General features: G+C 36.6%; 1 protein-coding gene across 6 annotated transcripts in view; it reads left to right on the top strand.

Moving 5' to 3' along the window:
- COL25A1 (collagen type XXV alpha 1 chain) overlaps positions 1-26,708 on the top strand; it is a 496,864-nt gene that overhangs the window by 444,940 nt on the left and 25,216 nt on the right. For 3 of the 6 annotated variants that reach the window (XM_054683262.2, XM_054683264.2, XM_054683263.2), the window contains 9 exons: positions 1,716-1,784; positions 4,128-4,172; positions 5,367-5,444; positions 12,808-12,852; positions 16,286-16,330; positions 18,883-18,963; positions 19,846-19,908; positions 20,527-20,577; positions 23,376-23,402. In XM_054683262.2, the coding sequence (XP_054539237.1) occupies positions 1,716-1,784; positions 4,128-4,172; positions 5,367-5,444; positions 12,808-12,852; positions 16,286-16,330; positions 18,883-18,963; positions 19,846-19,908; positions 20,527-20,577; positions 23,376-23,402 (504 nt within the window). Of the gene's footprint in view, positions 1-1,715; positions 1,785-2,557; positions 2,603-4,127; positions 4,173-5,366; positions 5,445-12,162; positions 12,187-12,807; positions 12,853-16,285; positions 16,331-18,882; positions 18,964-19,845; positions 19,909-20,526; positions 20,578-23,375; positions 23,403-26,708 lie in introns of all 6 variants that reach the window. The other 3 variants (XM_054683265.2, XM_054683266.2, XM_063809725.1) reach the window with 2 other exon arrangements.

The following is a 26,708-nucleotide window of genomic DNA, read 5'->3' as shown; positions in this document are numbered from 1 at the left end:
GAGTATTAAAAGGTACCATCTTCCTGGAGAGCAATTTAGCAAGTTTTTAAAAATATTCATACTTTTTTGACCTAGCAATTTTCCAACTAGGAATTTATCCGAGAAAATGATCAAAGATGTGCAAAAGATTTACATTTAAAACATTTATGCAAAAGTTGAAGATCGAGTACCATCAGTTTTACCCACTTTAAAAGCTTTGTCACTTTGAGCAAGTTACTTAACCTCTCCAAACTTTGGCTTCCTCATCTGTAGAATATGGATAATAAAACTTTTCTCATTTGTCCTGAGGATTAAATAGGATAATACATGTAAAGTGTTTTGTGCAGTTTCTGCACTCATCCATGCTACAGTCATTAACAGCAATAATTATGAAATAAACCCTACTCATCCTTCAGGACACGACTCAAGTCTCACCTCCAGGGATCCAATCCACAATAATAGAAACCAATAGGGATTCCCCTTCTGTCACATAGGGCCTTACATTACTCCTTAATCCTTAACTATTTTGGTTTTGCGGCTCTTGTCTGCCTAACTAGATCACTAGCTCCTTGAGGACAGTAGCCATATTTATACTTCATAGAGATATGAATATATTAAAAAACTGTAAAACCCGAACACTTTTACATTCATAAACTATGAGATGAGTACTATAACTTTGTCCATTTTACTGAGGAAACTGAGATGTACAAAACCTAACTAACTTACCCTAGAACACAGAATTGGTAAATAGCAGAGCCAGGAGTAAAACCTAAGATGCTAGATTACAGAGCCAGGAACTTAACCACTTTGCCATGCTTCTTGCCAGCAGTGCTTAAAAAGTGAATGAAAATGGATATTCATTCCTATCTTGAGGTATAATGATGGCCTTTATCAATTCCCTTTAAAGGTCTATTTACCAACATAGCTATTTGACAGGCATTTACCAAACCATTTCCTTATCCATAAAATGGAGATGATAATACAAACATTGGATAATTGCATATTAGTCAAGTTTCTCCAGAGAGACAGAACCAATAGGATATATATAGGGAGATAGATAGATGAGTGGGGATTTATGAGGGGAATTGGCTCATACAATTATGGAGGCTGAGAAGTCCCACAACAGGCTATCTGCAAGCTGGAGGAGACCCTGGGTTGATTGATGGTAGCATGGCTCAGTCCAAGTCTGAAGGCCTCAGGTCCAGGGAGGCAGATGGTGTAACTTTCAGTCTGAGGCTGAAGGCATAAGAGCCTGAGGGGCACTGGTACAAGTTCCAAAATCCAAAGGCCAGAGAACCTGGAGTTCTGATGTCCAAGGACTGAGAGGAAGGGCTCTCAGCTGCGGAAGAGAGAGTTTGCCTTTCCTCTTCTATCTGGGCCCCCAGCAGATTTGATGGTGCCCCCTCACATTGAAAGTAGATCTTCCGTACTCAGTCAACAGACTCACCTGCCAATCTCCTCCATTAACACCTTCACAGACAACCCAGAAGCAGTGCTTTATTATCTTTCTATGTGTCCCTTAATCCAGTCAAGTTGACACCTAAAATTAACCATCACAAATTGTTTTGATTATAAAATGAGATAATTCATGTTAAGAGATTAATAAAGTGCTGGGTACAGGGTAAATCAATGGAAACTCTCTGCTTTCTTTGGTTTCCTTCAACTCATTTATTAATCTACAGGGACCAGCCTGGGTGGGGGGAATGGCCATTTACCTGTTTTGCAATTTGTGACAGGGTGAACGGGGGGAAGCAGGGCCTCCTGGAAGAGGTGAGCGAGGGGAACCTGGAGCCCCCGGACCAAAGGTGAGTTATTCTTAAACTGGAAAATAACCATTCTCTGGCTTGATTTGATTTAGAACACAAAAAACTAAAACAACATTCTTAACAGGTATTAAAACAGCCCAAATCACAAATAGTTTGTTGAAATGCACACCAACTGGTTCTTTTCAAAAGAGACTTTACAATTCACCTCACCCTGTTTACTCTGTTCTGTTCAGTGAGCAAATTGATAGCATATCCAAATGTAAAAGAAGTGCTGTCATATTAACACATTATCACTCAATGTGTATTAAAACTTACTGAGAAAAAATCCCTGTTGATAAGTGCTGTGTTAGTTTCTATGGTAACTTAATGGCGTGTAACACCTTGAAAATATTAGAGCTAAGGACTTATTTGTCTGTTTGACCTTATTCATTTAAACTTTCTGCAAACTAATGTGGTCACACTTTATTTTAATAGCCCATCCTAGAGACACAGGAAACTATTTACTCACTGATGAAAAGGAAATTGATGCAGCCAAACACTGTTGAGACTAATGAGAATTATTCACAGAACTCTTCTCATCCACTGATGGGAGGGCAGCCTTCAAAATAATAATGGAATGAACTGATGATATGGTGATGATACTTATGTTTAGTATTATAATAACTGACATTCTGTAGAGCCATATATTGAGGCAGTTAAAATAAAGTGTTTCCATTTTTCTTCATTATTCTGAGTCACTGCTAATTTCTATTTTTCTGTTCTTATCTCCTCTATAATTTTATCTTTTTCATCCTCTTATTCTGCTATAATAGGGGAAACAAGGTGAATCAGGAACTAGAGGCCCAAAGGGGTCAAAGGTCAGTAACCAGATAACCATTTAAATATAACATGAGGCCTTCAAGATCTGTGCTTTTTGCCTTTGCCACAGAGGCATGTTTTTCATGTTTTAGATTAAACTCTTTCACACAGTGGAACTGCAATACTTATTGCAAAAGGGATTGCAGTATCCCTATGATGATATCTCAAAACAATATGTTTGTTTCATCTTGCTTGTTTTTGAATAGTCTAGTGCTTCAGAAAATTCTTTAACAGAAGTTGTATTTCCTATTTCATAGGAATAGCTTCTTTGAAAAAAATTAAGAACTTTCCTTAAATTGTGTATTGTATAATCTAATTTTTCATTTCCTCGCTGTCTTTGTGATAAATGCTCGAATTATACTCTGCTTTTTAGTTGACTCCCTTCGTTGCATTAAAATTTTACTGCCAATTGAAATTCTCCTCTATATCATACTCTTTATACTATCTGCAATAACATATATACTGTCAGCAGAATCATATTATTTAAAATGCTGTTAGCTACGTGGAAAAAAATGTGTGCAAGATGAAGAAAACAGAGACCAAAGATTATTAATGCTTCATTCATAGCAAATTTATTATGATCAATGTTATTGGCATACTGTGGATGGGAAGAATTATAATCCTTTTTCCTGCTTATCTTTATTCATCCTTACCCAGTTTATAGAAATCTGTAGAAAGACATATAAAAATGCTTTGAAGTCCATACAGAAAAAGAACCCTATCAATTTAAGGCTGTTTTAAAGAACCTTTAAATCTACACAGGTTCGAATCTCTTCTCCAAAGTTTCAGTTTACATTTCTAAGAATTTTGAGGGCTTAGACTATTCCTGCTGCTCTACAGTTGAGGTAATGCCACCATCAATGAAACTTCAGATAAATTTCATATTGCATTGAAAAAAGAGAGAGAGCTGGGTTTGCCCTGCCCCTGACCTTCAGCGCTGCCAACCTGTTCCAGCTGGCTGCTGTCCACTTCAGCACTGAGTGTTAAAATGCCTATACCTACATATGAACTTTTCCTTAGATCCCCATCATCAGAGGGAGGCCTAGCCTGTGACCTTCCTTTCCTAATTCTCCCTAGAATGAGCTCTCTACTCCTTTCCTGTCCCAACTATCTACACTTTTCTTCTCAGAGGAAAAACAATTGTTGGCTCTTTTTCCCTTTGCCCCAAATCTCTTCATAAAAAGGAAGAAAATGGCTCAATTTGCAAGGTAAAAGCTTACTTTGCGTGCCATAGAAACCACTTGCTTTGCCTTTGCAGATCCTACCTAGTGAGACAGTTACCATATATATTGTTGTTTCAAGATACTCTATTACCTGAAAAGGGAGTTTTTTAAAAAAAGGAATTTTAGTTCTTTTCAAGCTGCATCTTAAAAAAGCATTTGCTATTTTGGTGGTGGTTGCTGTTGTTTTTCACTTCAGAAGTTCATATTAAAGGTGCTTCTGTATGGCATAAACATGTTCTTACACGAGATTTCTAGATTCCCCCACTTCTGATTAAGTTTTTTCTCTTTCCAACGGGAAAAGGGGGATCGTGGAGACAAAGGGGACTCTGGAGCTCAGGGACCAAGGGTGAGTGTTCCTCTCATCCATCTAAACTTTTGCTCCCTACAATCCCAGATTTGAATTCATGTCTGCATGGCTATTCATATGACATCTGTATTAATAATACTCAATAATAGTATTGGAGGTAGACTACTGTAATTATTCCTGAAACACCCCTACCTCCTTTATTTTCCTCACCAGGAGCAGTGCATGTAGGGATTCCAACACATAAACTAAGCTTCTTTGAGAAGGCCTAAAGAACTCCCCCTGTCTACTTTCCCTCTGTTCCCATCCAGCTAATGGAATTTTCCACTTTTCAATTAACTCAATTATAAAGAAAGCAATAACCCATATGTTCAGTGTCTCTTTTTTAAAAAAAAAGGGAATTATGACATGACTAATGGAAATTAAGTAGCAGATCTAATAAGTAGGGTAGAAGTCTTAAAAATATACATGTATTCTGTTGTTTGTTCCCTATTTTGTTTAATTTTTGTGGCATTCATTCCTGATGGGAAAGCCAAGTATTTTTCTACAGAACAATGTTCTATCTTTTTAAAGAATGACGGCCAGGTGCAGTGGCTCACACCTGTAATCCTAGCACTTTGGGAGCCAAGGCTGGTGGATCACCTGAGGTCAGGAGTTCAAAGCCAGCCTGCCCAACATGGAGAAACTCTGTCTCCACTAAAAATACAAAAATTAGCTGGTCATGGTGGTGCATGGGAGGCTGAGGCAGGAGAATTGCTTGAACACAGGAGGCAGAGGTTGCAGTGAGCCGAGATCACGCTACTGCATTCCAGCCCGGGCAACAGAGTGAGACTCCGTCTCAAAAAAAGAATGAGGAAGCAATGTATGAGGTATGGATGAGGAACAAAAGGTTAGAGGATGCTTTAATAAATATGAATAAAGCAAATAAAATTTTACATGTCACATCAGAGTAGCCTATATTGTAATTTTCAGAAAATAGTTTCAAAAATTAAATCGTATTTTTTATCAGATTTCATATATTGAACCTACCAAAGACAGGATATAAGAAGTGGTTTGCCTCCTTTGAGATAAGGATACATTTTGAACATAATTATTTATATATTCTAAAGTACGGTTGGGCCTTAGTAGGGAAATGATGTTCAGAGAGAGCTGTGAGTTGTATTTCTGTTTCTGCCACAGTCCACCCTACATGCTAAGCTAATACCCATGATTTTCCCTTGATTGGTTTTGTCATAGGGTCCACCTGGTCAAAAAGGGGATCAAGGAGCCACTGAGATCATAGACTACAACGGCAACCTCCACGAAGCCTTACAGGCAAGTGACTGGTCCCTGCCCTGACACACACTGAGAAGGATGCTGAGGAGCACCCATGTAATGTGTGCAAATATGAGCTTCCACACCCTCTATCCTCAGAGGACTCCACTGCTCAAGGCACCCCTTCTCCCTGTTCTCAAGAACCCATCCCCTTTTCTGTGCCCCAGTTTATCTTCTTTATTTTGTAGCATTTTTCAATCATTTCTTTCCTTTCCCTTCCACCTTCAGATATAGTTAAGCCTTATGAGGGATAAACCTTATGTTAGTTTGGCCAATTTTTGCCTCCTTCCTTGCAGAGGGAATGTGGCAAGGCAATCAAGAGCTCTGTGCCTCTGGGGCTGGAGCTGCTAGCATTCAAATCTCAGCTCTCTTGTTTACTAAATGTGTGACCCAGGGCAAGTTATTTCACTTCTCTGTGCCTCAGTTTTCCCGTCTACAGAATGAGGATGGTAGCAGTATCTGCCTCATAGCCTTGTTGAGAAGAGCAAATGGCACAATATATATTATACTCTTAGAACAGTTCCTGGTACATAGTAAGCCCTCTGTATTTCTTATTACTGCTACCATATAATTCTTTTCTTCTTATTAAGTAAGCAATAGACTATGTGGCTTGTCTCTATCACCTTTGCTTCCTATTCATTCTTTTCATGTTTAGACTCCTGCATTCTAGCCTCTATCGTCATTCTGTTGCATCTTCTCTTACAAAGGTCAACAATAACTTCTATGTCAAGTCCACTGGACTCATCGCCCCTGACATTTTTGTGATATTGATATCAAACCACCTTCCTTTTGAAACTTTTTTTTTTGTCTCTCTGACCTTCTACTTTCATTTTTTCCATTTTTCTTCTCTGGCGTATCACCTTTATTTTGGTGTTTCTAATTTGTCTGTCTATTCCCTAGTTTTTGGTATCCTCAAGTCTCTGATCTTTTCTTGGTACAGTCACTCCCTCTGTGTTCTTCCACATTATGTCTCTCAATTCTTTCATCTCTAGATATAATCTGTGTATGCCCCCAGCTGTCCAAGAATATTTCCATTATGGATGTATGAATGCCTTATCAGCTTCCACCAATACAATTATACTGGTTACCTTTCCCACCTACCAAATGAGTCCCTTTTTTAAGTGACCGGTTTCTGTTAGTGATACCATGAATCTGAATTTTGAGGGAATAGAAAGTTTAGAGTCATTTTTAAACTATTCTTAGTCCTTTACTTATTCTATCTCACCAAGGGGCTGCTATTTCCTTTTTCAAAGTATCTCTTGAGATTGCCTGTTCTTTCCATTCCTAACTGAGTCCACATCCTGTTTACTTCATACCTAATACAGCAACAGCTCCTTGACCAATGACTCTTTCCCTAGTGCCTCCTGGTCCTTCTAATTCATCTTGTGTATCACTCCAAGATTAATTTTTATAAATTATCATGGCTTCGATGTTTCTAATTTGCTCAGAAACGTTAATGACCCCCCCTACTGTCTGTTCTATCAAGCCCAAGCTTCTCCATCTTAAGCCTCTATAGTCATGCCCTTCCTATGGAGAACTTTTCATTTCTCCACAGCAGAATTCCCCCTGATATAATCATTGTTATCATATCCATACAAGTCTCCTCCTTTTTGCATGTGTTCATCCCATTCTTCTTTCCTTTCTTTCCCATATAAATTCTACACAACAATCCACTGCTGCCACTCAGATGAGTTCTTCCTCTTAATCCTTTTAAACATTAGTGGTGGGGTTCTAGTGGTTTACTATTTAAAATCAAACTCCATAGTTGATTTTAGTCTTACCTCTTATCAGATTGTAAGCTTGGTGACAGAAAAACATTTTATGCTTACATTAACTAGATATGTAAATATTAAGTAAATGGTTATTGGTTGAATAAGTATACTTAATTCATATGTACAAGCCATTTCTTTGCTTGTAAGCCGAATTAGTTGTTTTAAATATTTCTCTGCTACTTTGTACCTGTTTGAATTATTTTTCCATCTTTATGATTTTACTAACACAATCTAATTATGACAGATCTGTACCTGTATAGATTCTTTGCTACAACTATCATTTTTAACTAGTAGAGCACTAAGTCGTTTTTTTTAAAATCTATTTTCAGCTCAGCCTATTTTTTGGCCTTTTCATTATTTTTCTTCTGGTAAAATACAAACAGAAGCATGTTTACTGCTTGGAGAAATGTTGCTTGGACAGTATCTTTAGTTAGGAGCTTGAATTAGTGTTCCTCTGTGTAATTGGATTCGATGTAAGTAGTGGCCTCTGGGTTACTGTCAAATTCTAGAACTAGTTTTCTAAATTATTCCCTTTTCCCCACAAGTTGATAACTATGTAAGGAAAGAAAGGGAGACAGAGACAGGGAACACAAAGTTTTGGTGTGCCTACTGTTTTCAAAGTTCTTATAAAATATAGGGACTTTTTAAAAACTTAGTTTATTAGCAATGTTGTAAATTGCCCTTGAACTACTTCCAATGGCCCCATAATTCCAGCTACCTTTAAGAGGTATCTACTTTCTTATCCTCCAAGAACTGCTCCAATATAATTGGGCATTTTCTGCAACACTGTGATCAAGTTCTCAAAGCATTCTTTGCATGAACTGGGCCTGGCATGAGGCAAGCTATCCTTAGTCTAAAATGGAAATCTCTATTTTGATCTCCCCTCTATTAGCTCAGTCATTTGGGGAAAATTGCTTAATGTATCTATACTTCATTGATCTTATCTGCAAAATAAGGATGTTATTGGAATAAATTTTTTTCTATGAGTCCACGAAACCTAATACTATTCTTAGGGTGATTTTTCAGAGCTTCTGAACACTTTTTACTGATATGCCTAAAAGCATTGTACTTTTTAAAAAATGTGACACCTATATTTCAATATGAAAAGATATACTTCTGTTTCTTTTTCTCATCTTTAATTGTATATGACTACTAAACAGCCAATATCCATCATAGTCAACTAGTTCATGCTTATGTCTCAACCTAAATGTTTATTATTCTTATTGGGTTGGTTGTGAGGCAACTATTTGCCATGCTTATAAATAGCTTATAGTTATCTTTTCACATCAAAACTATTGGTTTCCCTAACATAGTGCTCTAGTGAATTGAGTCCCTCATAAAATTAATACATTAGATTGAGAAGAGATGGTAGACATTTATTCTTCTAATTCTCTAACCAGTGATGGATATTTACAGTTTTGCAGGTATGTCATTGTTATCCCTTTTAAAACAATCTGCCAAAAATACTCTAGGATAATCAGATAAATAGAAATATATTACAGTTATAATTATACCATATTAGAAATATAAAATTTTACTGTTGCCTCTATTGAAGATTGTGATTTACATAAACATTACCATAAGCGATTTATTTTTATTTAAGGTGGCTAAATTTCTACAAATTAGCAGTAAAACCTCTGTTTCCTAACTGACTCTTTAAAAAATTCTCATCGCCATCTAAACTAAACCTGTTCTCTAGTATGAATCGTGGGCGAGTTTAAGCTTTTATCATTATAAGAAATGAAAGAAAGTAACCTTTAATTCTAAAGAGATTCAGATAAACATTTCAGGGAATAAATCACAAAGCAGGCTGCTGGGCTTTACCCAATTTGCAGTTTCTGTAGTTCATGCCTCCCATTTCACATCGCGTCTCACTAGAGAATGCCATGTCTTTCTCCATCACCACCAAAAATTCTGACTTTCAAATCATTATTTGAGTTCAAGAGAGAATCCTGTTGAGTTTATATAGCTTTAACTTGGATTTGCCACATATAAGAAATGCACAGTGAGCCACATCGTTAGGACTTCTTTGTGTGTCTGCATACTGGTGCTTCCAGTTGGTGGTCAAGACTATGTATTTGTGAAGTTAGCTCAGTTTGTTGTCATTAAAACCTATTAGCTGGATGGAACATTATACAATTTTAAAGTTTCACAAACATAGTTATTTAACAAAATAATTTAAACTCCATCTGTTAGGTCAGTTGCTATTAATAATATTCTTTTATTTTGCAGCTCATTATTAAACATGTTATCTTTAAATTTAAAAAAATACAAACTAGCATTATGTTCAGGTGAAAAATGAATTAGTATATGGCACATGTTGGAAAACCTCAGAGAGCTCAAATTTGAAGCTCCCTTTCCTTTTTAGGGCTTTATGATCCTGTTTTCTAGTTAAAAAGTAACATGTAATTGGAAGACAATGATAAAGAAATTATTTCTACTCCTTAATTTTCTAATAGCCTTGTTTAAATGACTTCTCTACACTGTAGGAACAACAAAAAAAAAGTAGCTTTATCATAACTACAAATCCAATTCTTGTTCTAGGTGAATTCCTGAAGCATAAACTGAATGGAATTATGTTACACAGATCTGGTGGTATAAAATTCTGGGACCTTATTTTTTTCTTATAACCTTGCCCCCAGTTTGTGGACATTTTACCTTTTACAACAATTAAAAAAAATTAAAAACAAAACAGTAACAACAGCTAAAATCAGAAATTGGAGTGGAATAGTGGAAAACAGAAGGATGGTGTTCAACTGATACCTACGAATTTGAATGTAATTGAATAATGTTTCTCTATGACCAGAGTCCCTAAAGGAAATGTTCTCCCCTCTGTGATTTCATAAAGTGGTTATCAACCCCAAAGAACTTTCAGCACAGAACCTAGACCAGAAAAATGTTAATTCAAAAATATGTTTCATGGATCAGGAATTATGTTTTAGAGATTCAGACTTAGACACAGTATATTTTGTTACAGTTCTCTAACACTTTAAGAAATTAGATTAATTCTTTCAGTATATACCCAGTAATAGGATTGCTGGGTCAAATGGTATTGCTAGTTCTAGATCCTTGAGGAATTGCCACACTGTCTTCCACAATGGTTGAACTAGTTTACACTCCCACAAACAGTGTAAAAGTGTTCCTATTTCTCCACATCCTTTTCAGCATCTGTTGTTTCCTGACTTTTTAATGATCGCCATTCTAACTGGCATGAGATGGTATCTCATTGTGGTTTTGATTTGCATTTCTCTAAAGACCAGTGATGATGAGCTTTTTTTCATATGTTTGTTGGCTGCATAAATGTGTTCTTTTGAAAAATGTCTGTTCATATCCTTTTCCCACTTTTCAATGGGGTTGTTTTTTTTTCTTGTAAATTTAAGTTCTTTGTAGATTCTGGATATTAGCCCTTTGTCAGATGGATAGATTGCAAAAATTTTCTCCCTTTCTGTAGGTTGCCTGTTCACTCTGATGATAGTTTTTTTGCTATTCAGAAGCTCTTTAGTTTAATTAGATTCTGTTTGTCAATTTTGGCTCTTGTTGCCACTGCTTTTGGTGTTTTAGTCATGAAGTCTTTGCCTATACCTATGTCCTGAATGGTATTGCCTAGGTTTTCTTCTAGGGTTTTTATGGTTTTAGGTTTTACATTTAAATCTTTAATCCATTTTGAGTTAATTTTTGTATAAGGTTTAAGGAAGGGGTCCAGTTTCAGTTTTCTGCATATGGCTAGCCAGTTTTCCCAACACCATTTATTAAATAGGAAATCCTTTCCACGTTGCTTGTTTTTGTCAGGTTTGTCAAAGATTAGATGGTTGTAGGTGTGTGGTGTTATTTCTGAGGCCTCTATTCTGTTCCATTTGTCTATATATTTGTTTTGGTACCAGTCTACTATAAAGATACATGCACATGTGTGTTTATTGCAGCACTATTCACAATAGCAAAGACTTGGAACCAACCCAAATGCCCATCAATGATAGACTGGATAAAGAAAATGTGGCACATATACACCACGGAATACTATGCAGCCATAAAAAAGAATGAGTTCATGTCCTTTGTAGGGACATGGATGAAGCTGGAAACCATCATTCTCAGCAAACTAACCCAGGAACAGAAAACCAAACACCACATATTCTCACTCATAAGTGGGAGTTGAACAATGAGAACATATGGGCACAGGGAGGGGAACATCACACACCAGGGCCTGTCAGGGGGTGGGGGGCAAGGGGAGGGATAGCATTTGGAGAAATACCTAATGTAGATGACGAGTTGATGGGTGCAGCAAACCACGATGGCACATGTATACCTATGTAACAAATGTGCACATTCTGCACATGTATCCCAGAACTTAAGTATAATAAATCAATCAATAAATTTTAAAAACTCATTTGTTTTTCTGATTAAGTTCACAAAAAAATTGGAATGCCAAAAAAAAGGAAATTAGATTAATTCTATGTCGACTAATATCTTTAGTTATGGCACACACACACACACACACACACACACACAAAGTTAGTTTTAATGCAACAAATGAGCTGCAGACTAAAAGAGAAAAAATATGCAATTGGGTATTTCAGTTTTCTCTAATGAAGTACTCTCTAGAATAGTGCTTTTATCAATAGCAAAATTTCTCAGTTCACAATTATACTGACAAGCCTCTAGCATATATGACTTTACTGCATTATTTTTTCAATCAGGTGAATTAAAATTTTGACATTTCTTTTTCTTCAGCCATAGATTTTAAAAATAGGATTCTAAAAATAATTTTTAAAAAATCTCTACAACTATACTGTATTGAAGATAGGGTAATATGTTCTCATTATCTTGTCAAATCCTTTTAAGATATCAGACTAGCCAAACATATTCAAAAAGTTGATTATTTCACAAATGTATTACTGTACTTTGGCACACAAATAGATAACTCTGTCTTTGTCAACACATTTTCCCAACAGAGGATTACCACCTTAACTGTCACGGTAACTCCTATTGCATGCTTTCTGTGGTTTGTGGTTTTGTATTTGGTGTTGATGCATGCCAGCCAAAATGGTACTAATGTAGCTATTGTTTTTATCTGACACTTAATTTTATGTTTTCTTGTATTAATAGTCTTTTACATTTGCTCCAGTTGAATCACTTTGTCTGCTTAGTGAAAAGGTCAAGAAAAAAGTGATTGCTAATTTTCTTAAAAGTCTCTGGCCTTGTCTGAACAATATAGCTTTATTCTTTAGGGTTTGGGAAATCAACGCCTTTGGGGTGGAGGGGTAAGGAGTGTATGTAGAAACAAAGCTAATATTCATATGCTAATTCATCCCAATACGATGAGTGTGGAGCATGGCAGCAATTTTACATTGCCTTACCGAATCTACCCAGAAGCACCTTCCACATTATTTTGACCTCAAATGTGTTAATATTTTAGCATATAAATAGGTGTTTTTTTCTAATTATGTAACTAGTAAAATTTTTCCTCATTGCAAATTTATATTTGGGGAGATCTGATTATGATAGAAATAAGGAAGGTGTATAGTGTGCCTATTTAAGGCATGAATTTTAATACATATACTTACTACTTTTAAAAACTGTGCTTTTTCTTGATTTAGGGTCCCCCTGGACCTCCTGGACCTCAAGGACTACAAGGGCCAAAGGTTATTCTTTATTTACTTGTTTCCATTTATCACATACAGTGCAGGGAATACCGCATTAAGTATATGCATCTTTGAAAATCAGTCTTACAAAATGCTGAAGAAGCTGAGATCAACAGTATTGTTTTAGAGAGCGAAGAAAAGAAATTGAGGTCTGGACTGAAGGAAGATAGAAAATTAGAAAAGAAGAAGGGAAAATAGGAAAAGAGGAGAGAGAAATTTAATTTAGGGGAAGACATTGAAAAAAGATATTAAACAAGGGAAAAACAAGTTCCACAGAAATTATAAAAGTAAAAAACACTAAATGTGGTGTATGAAAACAAAAGAAAATGTTTGATTAAAGGAGGATTAGAGAAAATTTAACTTGACATCAAGAAAGATCCTTGCTTCTAATGCTTTTATAATAAAAAGAATAAGAAAAGTTTTAGTATGGTGCATTCACAAATCAAAACTTTAGGAATCATTTTTCATAATGCATTCTTTATTATATACTTTCAGACATTTTGCCATTTAAATCTTATCTAATGAAACTTACCAACTAAAAATAGTAGAAGGCTAGAATTGCTTGCTTATATCTAAACTTTGTTGATGGCTTTATCCCTCCAAACTGAAGCTTAGTCATTCAACCATGTTTGATCAATTAACACATGGCCAGTGATTCTGGCTTTTCAGAACTGAGCTACATGTGTTGAAATATGACTTTCGTCATTGGATTCTTGTAGGAGATTCAAGTTATTTCAGAATTCATCTTTTGTTAATGCTTCTTAAGGCAGTTTATTTGCTAAGTCTGTCATAACACACACGCACACCTATCAGCTTTCATACTCTCTCAAGATACTTAAAAACAGAAATCTAGTATATAGAAACTTTATTTTTCTATTATATAAAGGAATATAAATTACAATATTACTGAGCTCCTTGCCTATATATTTAGAACATAGATCCTAATTTCAAATAGATTTCTTGTACAACATTAATATAAGGTGTGGGATTTTTAACTTTCTATTTCTCCAGCACATTCTGGTCCCTAAGAGACATAACACAAAAAAACTATACATAATCTTTATTCTTGGTGAGCAACACTGCCTGGATCCCCATTCAATAATATCTTGGTGAGCTGGACTAGATATCCTAGAAGGAAATCTGCAATTTCTTTTTTTCCTTTGTGTAGAACCAACCAAGTGTCTAAGTTCATTATTTCACCTCCTCGCTTGACTAAGACTCCAGAACCAAAATTGTCCCCAAAGCTAAATACATATCTCATTTCCCACAAACCTCAAAAGTTTCCAGGACTTTTCTCTTCTCTACAGTCCAAAGGCCTAGAGAAGCCCCAAAGGCACCCATTCTTTGACCCAAAGAGGCAAAAAGGACCTCCTAGGTAAAAAATCTGTATCACTAAAACCTATATTCCCCTGGTTTTATAATCCAATTGCTATTCGTGTATTAATTCAGTTATTCAGTAAGTAATTTTTGAGCCTCTACTCTATGGTAAGGACTAATATCTAGTAAGGATACTAGAAAGAAATTCCAATAGAGGGCTTATGGCCTAGGGAGGGAGATAGGCAAGTAAAGGTACAATTATTAATAGAGTAAGTGCATAGAAGGTCCCTCTAAGTCTTAAGAGCCAAGGGTGGCTTTGAGTTGAAACTGAAAGACAGGAAGAAGTTGCCCAGATGAATATCTAGACAAGCAATATGGAGGAGGGTTGAGTCATTCTCGCTTTCCTCCTACCCTTGCCATCCTTCCCAGTATGCTATCATCCCTACCCCACCCACCCCACAATGGTCTTATAATTGAGATCTTGTGTTAGCTGATATAGTCCTTTATGTTTTTCATGATCTGCCCTTGAGAAGGTTGGGATAATTGGGGTGGAATGTAGCTATGACCAAGAGACAGCAAAATGTAGCCTGAGTCAAGTATAGAACCCCTTGTGATCTTGGAATTCAGACTGAATGGGAACTTACTCAATTAGCATTTCTCCTTCATTTATCACACAAGAATTGTTTGATTCCCTACACATCAAATAACTCTTACAAACCCCATTTGAGGGGTGAAGGATAAATGAATAGCTCATGAATTATGTTTTTCTTTTAAACACTTGTGAGTCATATTTTAAAGGGAAAAGCCTAGCAAAGCCATCATTATTGGACCCACAGTGCTGACAAGTATTCAGACTCTGAATGAAACTAGGGCTTAGCCAGGTGCATCCAACCTCAGCAGACTTGTTTGTGGCAAAATAAACTTTGCTGCTACCACAAAGAGCAGGAAACCTGAAATAAGAAAAGGCCATTCCCCCGCCGCTTTTCTTGCTTCATTTGTTTATAACCACAAGATCATGCCTTCCTTAAACACTGGAAAGCTCAAATTTCATGCTGTACCTCATAGCTCTTAAAGTTTTTACCAGGGAAAGGAGCTCTAACCATTTCAATATTGTGGTTTATAGTATCACCAAACAGGCCTTTCTAGAAAATACAGCCTCAGGTCAGCTCTGTTGGAAATCTGTCTGTGAGGCAGGCCTCTCACACTCAGAAGAGCTGTTTTTACAAAGTTTCCACAGTGTGGGATTCAGGGATATTTGTAATGGGATCCACATAAATGACTCATTGATACAAAATAATGCTTACTTTTCAAGGAATTTATTTAGTCACCTTTCAAAACTGAAAAGTGACTAAACATTTGCTGTTCGATTAACTTTCTGGCATATTGTATAAATTTGCTTTTAATGGAACATCTTCAGTTTAAAAAAGCAAACAAAAATCTCTATATTTTGAGTTTGTCAAAAATCCTTATAAATCATAACATGAATAGTAAATTTTAGTTCATTCATAGCACAGTATAAGAAATTGAATTGATCCAAAAGTAATTTTATATGGATTAAGATATCTGATTTATGATATCCTTCAGTGAGGCTTTTCTGGAAATTGCACACTCACAATCATGAATTTGTAACTAACTGTTTGAACTGTGCCAATTAAAATATTGTTGAAAATTCATGGGGCTTTGCATTTTATTTTTTTAGGTTAACTGTTATGTTTTCCTTTTTACTGAAATTGGAAAGTGAGAGAAATCATACGGAGGTTGTATGGAGAAAAAAATTAACTGAGGCAGATAGGTTGTTGCTATAGGATATGGTCAGCTATCAAAATGTGTCTATCAGTTTTCCTTGACCACTCTTTTTTAGCCTGCATCTCACATGGAGAAAAAATAAAAACACTAAAAGCATTGGATCTTAGCTACATATAAATACTATACATAATCTTGAAGAAAGATTATTACTTCCCTTAGTTTAGATATGTGCTATAATAGAATATTCTCGGGTTATGATGCATTTGCTGAAAGTCAAATTGTGGTGTTAACAAACTAGCATCGTTTTTTTATGTAGTGCAGTATGTTACCAATGAGAATGGAGGCAAGTCATCTATTTTTATCTTAATAGGGAGAGCAGGGATCTCCAGGAATCCCAGGAATGGATGGAGAACAGGTAATTTTCAAAGATATATACTATTATTTAAAGCATCATTCTTGATTACTACTTTTATTGTAGGTTTGAAGCCAAAATGTCATGAGCATTGATATTTGATACCCTCTTTCTTTTAACCATTTGTTCTAGAGACTTCATTGACTCTAAAAAGCAATTAGTTTGAAATCAGACATTAGTTTTCTTTGCAAAAACATCTAAGCCATATGATACTTCAGTTTTGTTCTTAATACTTTATATCAACCGACCAGTGACTCCCCTGCAAATTTTTAATAGACTTGTAAAATCATTACCAAGTCAGTAAAAACTAGCCTAATTTTTGTCAGTGAATACAAATATGTCAAGATTAAAATCAGTGACTATAGTTTCCACAAAACTAAATCTTGCCTATATGCCTTATTTAGACAATGTTTTCTTTTCCCAAATAAAGATGACACCTAATCCCTAGATCCTTAGAAAATACAGAAACAAGCAGGGAACTTGTAGCTTGACAGAGTATGGTAGTGTATCTCTGAGGGTTCCCTCTAAAACAGAAGTCGGCAAGCTTTGTTAATAAAGGTCCAGATAGTAAATGCTTTAGGCTTTACAGGCCACATACAATCTGTGTTGAAGTTTCCTTTTTATTTATTTATTTTTGGTTAACACCTCAACAATTTTTTTTTAAATTCACTCTGTACAAAAACAATCCCTGGGATGAATTTGGCCTGTGAGCCATGGTTTGGCGACCTCTGCCCTAAAAGAATCTGAGTTGGAGAACGTGGACAGTATTCAGAATTTGGAATGGAATCAAAAGGGTTAATTTCAAGATCTTTAATGTTTTCTTGATTTCCATTATTTACCCAAGAAATGGCTAAAATCAGGAAAATCATAAGAAATCAAAAGGATTCTTAATACAGTTAGTGTACATATACTCCTCAGAAGAAAGTATTAGATAGGAAAATTAGGTTTAGGATTATTTTTACTATCAGAGTTATATGCTGAAATAATAATAATGCCATATTAAATGAACATGTGGTAAACAGAAACATAGATACCTTAGATGATTTGCTATATCATAGATCACTTAGAATTTTAAAGTCTGTCTATGTTACTTCTCTGACCATTGGTCATTATAAGTAATTAATTTGACATGCATAATGATATACAATATGGCGCCTACAGATATAGTAGCTAGCTTTTTTTTTTCTTCTGTAGGCTTTGCAAGGTCTTCTTCGATCACTAAGTACAGTGGGTTGCCGTCCTGCTGCCATCACTAGATCCCTAAAAATAATCCAGGTCTTATTAATCAGTAAGATCCATCTATTCACTCAGGCACCTACTTACCCATTGGGTAATTCTGAATGCTATTAAATAGGTACAGTTAACAAGAAAAGATCCTTTCCATAAATAATTTTTCTCCATCGTTTTTAATAAAGAAAAGATAAACAGGTTTGTGCAGCCTAGAAGCCCCTTACCATAATAACTATGATCATCTCTACTGAAGAATGAGCCATCAGTGTATTGAAGTGAGTTTCCTAGGATGAAAATGCTTAAAAATATAAATTAATGTCAATATTAATATTATAAAATTCAGGCCAGGCATGGTGGCTCACGCCTGTAATCCCAGCACTTTGGGAGGCCAAGGTGAGCAGATCACCTGAGGTCAGGAGTTTGAGACCAGCTGGGCCAGCATGGTGAAACCTCGTCTTTACTAAAAATACAAAAATTAGCTGGGCATGGTGGCACATGCTTGTAGCCCCAGCTACTTGGTAGGCTGAAGCAGGAGAATGGCTTGAACCCAGGAGCCGGAGGTTGCAGTGAGCCAAGATCGCGCCATTGCAGTCCAGCCTAGGTGACAGAGTGAGACTCCAACTCAAAAAAAAAAAAAATTACAAAATTCAGATTTGTTAACATTCAAAATGCATATTTATCTATTTCCTCACTGTAAAGGAGAATAAAAATACCATTCTGACTCACCTCATTGAGACATCATGAGAACAAAATAAGAACACTGTGAAGAGGTTGTCATACTTTTAAGCATTGATTGAGCGTTAGTGTGTGGTAAATGATCCAATGATTTACCAGTCTGTAGACTGGACCATTGAAAACTGATGGTGACTGGAACTTCTGCCTGCAGTTAGGAGGGAGGGGAGTATAGTGGGTAGAGATGAGAGAAATTTGGACATTTGTTATTATATAACACTAGGTCCCAGTTCAAAATACATCCTGTATTGTTGAGAATTAAGTCTATTAAGTTGTTTTCAGGTCTGGTGAGATAGAATTAGCTGCCAGGTAAAAATACAAAATCAGGAGAAATTATGTCAAAACCTAAGTTCATGTTTTTTATGCTTACGTGGCCTAACAGAACTTAATCTATTTCATTGCAAGGAGAAATAGTACTGATTGCATGTAGAAGGTTGCTGTAAGAAATAACTCTACCTAAAAACAAAAATCAGAATCATCTCAACATTGAACCCACCTATTAATGAAATTGATCTGGAATTCTGTTTTCCCTAGGATGTAATTATCAGGGGTCATTATGCTGCTTACATGCCAACCTTGACTATCATTTTTAGGGACTCAAAGGCTCAAAGGGAGACATGGGGGACCCAGGTATGACAGGTGAAAAAGGAGGAATTGGACTTCCTGGATTACCGGTATGTTTATACTTTCTGTTTGTTTATACTTTTTATGTTATGTTCTTATTAAGATAAATTAAACAATCAGAAAAGAGTTATATTATTAGCTGCAATCTCATCTAGTGGTTCATCTCATATTTTTATTTTGAAATATTTGAGGTATTATTGGTTAATTAGGGAACTCAAATTGTAAGTCATGTAACCAAATGAATTATAAAGGAAGCCTTCATGTTTTCCTGAATTGTTTTCCCTAGAAGATAATAAAATAAACATAGTTGGCCACTTTAATTTAGTATGCATAAGATGGTGGTAACTGGTTATTGTAAAATAAACCATAATAAAGAAATGAGCCAAAAAATATAGGAGAATTAAAAAACAAATTACTCTGGAAAGTGTCCTCTGTGTGTATGATACTATGGGATGGTGTTTTATGGTTTTCCCCATAATTCTAACTGAGAATTTGGAGGAGAAAATGTAAAAATTGTTTTAAAAAATGCAGTAAACTCCACTGCCTTAGACTTTTTTGTAAAACAAGGAAGTATATAAATGTCAGTAAAAACTAAGTTAAAAGCCTTACATTTGCTGTTTAAATTGCACACCACCATAAAAGATATAACATTTATAACTCAATGTATTTAACACTGTAGGTCTTTAACCAATCAAGCTCAAACTAGTTTTCATTTACTTTATATTTTATTCTACATATCACCCATAATCCTAGAGATTTTAATAAGCTTGCTATTTTAAGCTAGAATTCAAGGAGATAAATCCTTCTTTTATGTAGCAAGTGCATAATATTATAAAATGTCAAGAGAACAATGAGTTTGGGGAGAAAATTCAGTTGTCTCTTACACTGGAAATAACTTTACCTGCTTAACTCTGCTTAATGGTTATTTGTAGGGAGCCAATGGAATGAAAGGAGAAAAAGGAGATTCTGGAATGCCGGGTCCACAGGGTCCTTCTGTAAGTCCGTGGTGGCTGAACTTCCATGGTTCTTGAACCTCCTCACACACTGACCTGTTACTTACCTATTCCACCTCTGCCAGATGGCTGCACAACAGTAGACAGACCTCAAACCTCTTGGTTTGTCAAACTGTAGAAGAAACATCCGTCAGCCCTGCACAGTGATAGACAAAGTATATCAGAGGTCTGAGGTAGAAGCAGGTTTTCAGAGGACTGTCTAATCCTGAGGAAAAAAATCAATGGTTTTCTCCTAACAATGGGTAGATCTTTGTGAATATAGAACATACTTGTTTGTTTCTCCAGAGCCCTGCTTATGCTTAGTGAAATATTTGAGTTTGATAGTAGTGACATTATAGCATTTCTTGGTAATTAGTTGCTTCCTTTTCTTTTAACATAGTTTTCATTTATTCTGGCTTTTGGAGAACTTTTTTTTGGAGTTTTTTTTTAATTCTCATAAGGGAATTTCTAAATCTAGAGAATCAAACACATCACTTATTCTAGTATCTTTCTTCCTCTCCAACTACTAATGGCCTTAGCAGAACCCCAGCACAAGATTCAAGTTGAACTGCCTTATCTAAATGAAGTAACCAAATACATTTTTATTTTTTGGACATACAGATCATAGGCCCACCAGGCCCACCAGGTCCCCATGGCCCACCTGGCCCCATGGTAAGTTTCCCTTCTTTCTGAAATGTAATTGCTTATTTATGAGCATGCTACTAGAGAGAACATGAACACATCCCTCTAAACAGCCAGCTTGTATTTTGTACTACTCTCTGTGGAATGGATGGAAAATACCAGGAGCTTTGAGATATATTAACTTTACAGTGTTGTCATTCACTCTCCCAAACACATATGTTGGGAAGAGATAGAGTAGTTTTGCGATAGAGGTGAGGAAAGACAGACACATATAGCAAGCTCTACTACAACCTTACAGCGTGAACACTGGCAAATCATTTTATCCGGCCACTCCTCTAACCTGATACCAGCAGAATAAGATTTAGAATTGGCTGGACACAATGGCTCATGCCAACACTTTGGGAGGCCGAGGTGGGCAGATCACTTGAGGTCAGGAGTTACCAGCCTGGGCAACATGGCAAAACCCCATCTCTACAAAAAATACAAAAATTAACTGGCCATGGTGGCACATGCCTGTAGTCCCAGCTACTCAGGAGGCTGAGGTGGGAGGATTGCCTGAGCCCAGGGAGGCCGAGGTTGCAGTGAGTTGTGATCGTGCCCTTGCCCTTTAGCCTGGGAGACAGTGAGACTCTATCTCAAAAATAATAATAATAATAATAATAATAGTAATAGCCATTAAAGAATGTTTTCTGACAAAGTTTGAGGTTTGAACTCTTTAATGAAATGTTCAATAGGAACATTTATGTATAAGGTATCAAAACATCACACTATATCCATAAATATATAGTTATTATGTGTCAATTTTAAAAAAGAATATTTGTAAAATAGTATGATAAAAATTGCAGCTTACTTCCTCAGATAACATATATTGTTAGATCTTTTCCTTCTTACTTTTATGATACTTTGATTGATTCATTGAGCCAGGGCCAGTGTTAACTGCAGGTGTCTTGCAGTGGCCAATGGTGACAGTGGCCCTGCCCTCAAGAAACTGATGTCCAGTGAGGAAGGCAGCCATTAAGAAAGTATAATTCTCTAAATGTCAAACCAATGACAGTTGTGTTAAGGTTAGAATGTTGAAGGCAGAATGCTTCAAATGCTTTTGACTGGGGCAGAATAAGAGCAAGTCAGGCAGGCTAGAAGGTCACATGTGTCTCTCAGGTGTCAATAAATCAAAGGACTTCAGTATTACAGAATAAGTAAATTATGGTCACTCTTTCCTCCCATTGCACAAGAAAGAGCATTATTGGAATGATCTAAGCCAAGAGTGTAGCCAGTGACTAGCTCCATTTCTATTTTATAACATAAACAATTATTATTGACCTTTTTTCTTCTTCTTTCTTACTTCTTCCTTCTTCTGTCTTCTTTCTTCTTTCTTCTTCTTCTTTTTTTTTTTTTTTTTTTGAGACAGGGTCTCACTCTGTCACCCAGGCTGGAGTACAGTGGCACGATCATGGCTCACTGCAACCTCTACCTCCTAGGCTCAGGTGATCCTCCCACATCAGCCTCCTGAGTAGCTGGGACTACAGGCACATGCCACCAACCACGCCCAGTTAATTTTTGTATTTTTTGAATAGATGAAGTTTCACCACATTGCCCAAGCTGTTCTCAAACTGCTGGGCCCAAGTGATGCACCCGCCTTGGCCTCCCAAAGTGCTAGGATTACAGATGTGAGCCACCTCGCCCAGGGTGACCTTATTTTCTTAAAACTAGATGGTTCATTAAGAATTAAGCAAATGGCATACTTCTGGCTTTTTAAAAATACTCCCTCTACTAAAAGATAGAAGGTTAAATTAGAAAATGCTACAGCCTGTTCATATCATAAAATTAATTAGTTTAGAGGAATTTTAAGCCATTATTAAAATGAGGTAAGAATACCTGATAAAGTAACAGCCATTTCCTGAAAATGCTTATCTGAAACTTATTGAAAAGGAAAATATTATTCTAATGTGGACATATGTAACAAATATATAGGCATTGCTTAATAAAAACTTTTTCCTGCAGTTTTATAATTTTACTGATGGATATTTAAATACTCCTTTCTCCAAATAGTTTGTTTAAATCACTTGAAAGGTTTACAGCAATCCACAGTAACCTTAGTTAATTTAAGTTGACTAGTCTGTATATTTAGATTTTCTACAAAATATGTGTTTTGTAATCCTGATTCATGCATGCATTATGACTTTCTTCCACTGATAAACAATTATTACAAGAGCTTTGAGGAATTTGTTTTTGTAAAAATAAATGCAATCTAAATAATAATGCTTAGCTTTCCTACGTAATAATCTTATATTTAATCTGAAATAAATGATGCTACAGAATCCCAAATTTGGGTGTCATCTCCTCACTTCATGTCTCCTTTAGATTCTTCAACACCTTGGGTCTGGAGGAGTTAATGGAAAACTTCTCCTCTTCCCTGGCACTTAAAGTCTGGGGCTTCTCTTTGGCAAATTTCTCTTTGAAGTCATATTTTTATTTCATTTAAACTCATGAAGCATCTCACGTATTCCACTCAGACTTTGTAATGGTAATTTGAGTTCAGAATACCTCTTTTTCCTACTTCTTTCTTCTGTGTAACCCTGGCAGATTTCTCCCTCCTCAAAGGTATTAGCAGACAGAATTGCTATTAATGAATTTCCTATTACAGAGCAATCCAAGAGCTGGAAGGAACTTTTGGTGGGTAATAAATAACATCCACTAGCCTGCCTCTAGCTATAGCTCAAACAAGAAGATGCTTGTCTCACATCTCTTTTGTTATGTGATATAATATTCACTCTTGCTGGGAAACAGTGAATCAATTCTTAATTAAAAGCTCTGTTTTCCATTTTCAGGGACCTCATGGACTTCCTGGACCAAAGGTAATCCAACAAATCCCTTGATTATTTGATTTCTGCTTCCTTGATAATCATGGAGAAGCATGACAGAAGCATGTCTGTCCTGTCTTATTTATTTGTCAAGTAATGTTGATAATCTTTGAGCCTTTAAGCATCCGATGTTTAAATCTTATAACACAAAATGACTTATAACAAATTTAAATGATATCACCTGGAGATAAATTATTCCTCATTTTGCCTTTTTCCTGGTCACTATGTAAGCTTCTCAAATTACAAATCATAATGTACTCAAGTCAACCATTTGGAAGTGAATCTGATGAGATTCTCAGACTAGTCTAGATGCTTTTTTTAATGGTGTCTCTAGCTGTATATTTGGATGTTATTAATTGATATTTCTTGCTTTCCATGTAGTCGTATCACATCTAAATGCTTTGCCTCTCCAGCATCTTAATTTTGTACTCACCCAGAGGTCATTGGTCTAGAAGTGGGTGGGGTATTTCAGGTGTGCTATACTGGGAAGAAGATCACATCACTTACATGCATTCTATACTTTTGGGTTAAGAAGAGAACAAGGGAGAAAAGCTCCTCTTTGTCAGAATTAGTGTAGCTTGCATGATGAAGATGGTCTCCACCTGTCCTTTGCCTTTGTCTAGACCACGAGGACATCCTGGCGGATTAAAATAAGCCCTGAAAGACAAGCTCCCCCTTTCAGGGAGCATACGTGATGAAGACTTATGTTCTAATCTCAATCTTGCCAGGCTGTATCACCTTGAGCAGATTATGGACCCTCTCTGATCCTTTATTTACTCAACTGGGTAACTCACCTTACAGTGCTGTGATAACTTAATGAGGTATGCTTATAAAACACTTAGCAAAATATCTGGTGCAGCTGTTGATAAATGTCAGAAGACAGCTGTTATTGTTGCTATGTGATACTTGGTTCTGAACAGGAAAATTCTATAACTCATCTTCAACCCTGCTTGAAAGAAGGTTCATGAACTCCTGAGAGTGCCTCAGTAGTGAGTTGGTGCAACTAACAGGTAGGGGCTGGGGAGACACATAAAGGCAGTGTTGGCACTAGGTGTCACAAAGCCCAGAAGCAGGCCACTGTGTCCTCTAGGGAGGCTGACTGTCTTTGGCCCACCCAGCTCTAGGAGTGGTGGCAGGTATTGGTCTGACTCAGGAAATCTGGGTTTCCTTTTCCCAGTCAGGCAGGTGACACCCAAGAATGGGTTCATGCCTCTTTATTCTTCTTAGACTACCTTACCTTCCAGTAAGGCCAGTGAGTAACAGTATCTCAGAAGCATGAATTAGACTTTGGGGTGAGAGTACTATCTGGGGGGGTCAGAAGAGAGAGCCCCATCTATCAGCTTTGTGATCTTAGTAGTCGTTTAATCTCTCTGGGCCTTTTTCCCCGTCTAGACTAAATCAATGCTTCCTACTCATGGATTTTTTTTTTTTTTTTTTTTTTTTTTTTTTTTTTTTTTTTGAGATGACGTTTCGCTCTTGTTTCCCAGGCTGGAGTGCAATGGTGCAGTCTCGGCTCGCTGCAACCTCCGCCTCCTGGGTTCAAGTGATTCTCCCGCCTCAGCCTCCCAAGTAGCTGGGATTACAGGCACCCACCACCATGCCCGGCTAATTTTTGTATTTTTAGTAGATACAAGGTTTCACCATGTTGGCCAGGCTGGTCTTGAACTCCTGACCCCAGGTGATCCGCCCGCCTCGGCCTCCCAAAGTGCTGGGATTACAAGCATGAGCCACTGCGCCCGGCCCTACTCTTGGATTTTAAGATGCCACCAAAAACCAGCCTGGTCATAATGACTAAGGATAATGCCACCAAGATATTTAATTTCATAAGTGATTCAGATATGCCATCACCATTGGATTAGGAGATGCCCAAGATGCTTTTGATTTCTAAAATGCAACAATTTATTTTGTCCATACAACTTCAATTCTTACTTAAATCATAAGTTTCAGATAATTATAAAGTTGAAAAGACCTCATAGATATCTATGCAAGTTCCCTGATTTCATAGATGATAAACCTCAGGCCCAAAAAGTTTAGGTTATTTGCCCCTAATTACACAGCTAGTTCATGACAGATCTGGGACTAGAACTTAGGTCCAGACTTGAAATTTGGTCTTTCTGTCACTGGATTTAACCTCAAGTACCTCAAGACCACTTGCTGAAAGTGCACACACATGCAAAGCCACGGATCTCAAATTAGTCACTGACTACTGAGCCTTGGCCTTAATATGGTGTCCTCAATCAATAGCATTCCCGGGATACTACCTTACCAACACCAACACATTTGGACTTGCTATAGTGGCTGTACTGCAAACATCCTATCTTCAAAATCCTGAAAACTTTTTATGCCATGCCAGTGTGTTCATCATTTTGCAACCCCCATTTGAAAGTTCAAATATATAGCATGATTCCATGCATGAATCTAGCTCAGTGTTTCCCAGAATTTCCTGATAAGAATCACCTGGGAGACTTATTAAAGATACCCATTTCTGTGTTACCATGGACTGGGTGGGGCCCTGAACTCTTTATGTTTAACAAGCACTACGCTGACTTATATCACCAGGCAAGTTGAGTAAATACTGCCCAGGTTAAAAACCCCTTCTGCCATGTCAGTATAGCCTCTCCCCTTTCCCGCCCCCACCCAGCAAGACTCTATAGGGTATTTGTGTCTGAAATCATCTTTCTTTCACAAGCCCTTCAAGATTTTCTTGGCAAATTAATGTCTACACTTAAAAGTTGAAAAGTATACAGGTCAGAACTTGATATCTAACATGCCGTTACTGATGGAAAATAGGTATACTGTATTCCTTGGTTTTTAAAAATGGTGTCAAGAATTTATCATTTACCGTGGCTTTTATAATGTCACCCTGAGTTAAATTCATACTTTCTTTATTCTAACATTGGGCAGATGGATAGTTAGTAAAACTACATCTAAGTTCTTTGATCTTCATATTTTCTCCTGGGATTGGTGATTTGTTGATTAGTCCATGTAGGGATCTGACTTGGCAAGGGCAGTGAATGAGGACTTGCTAAATGGCATTACTTCAAACATCAGCTGCTACATTTTTAGTTCATTCCCTTGGGCAACATGCTTAAAGGCTTAAAATATCTGTCTATAACCCTGTCCTGCATATTCCAGTTTTCCATTCCAGCAGAGTGGGGTTTTTTTTCTACCGAATCTTCTTTAGCATCCTCCACTCGATTGTCTTTGAATTATTTGTTCATAAAAATGTGGTATAACATGAATTTCCTTGAGATAGAACTGAAAAATTTAGGAATTCAACCATACATATTTTTATTGTAA

Source organism: Pan troglodytes, chromosome 3 (assembly GCF_028858775.2).
Source record: "Pan troglodytes isolate AG18354 chromosome 3, NHGRI_mPanTro3-v2.0_pri, whole genome shotgun sequence".
NCBI lineage: Eukaryota > Metazoa > Chordata > Mammalia > Primates > Hominidae > Pan > Pan troglodytes.
This window is presented reverse-complemented; position numbering and strand designations above follow the sequence as displayed.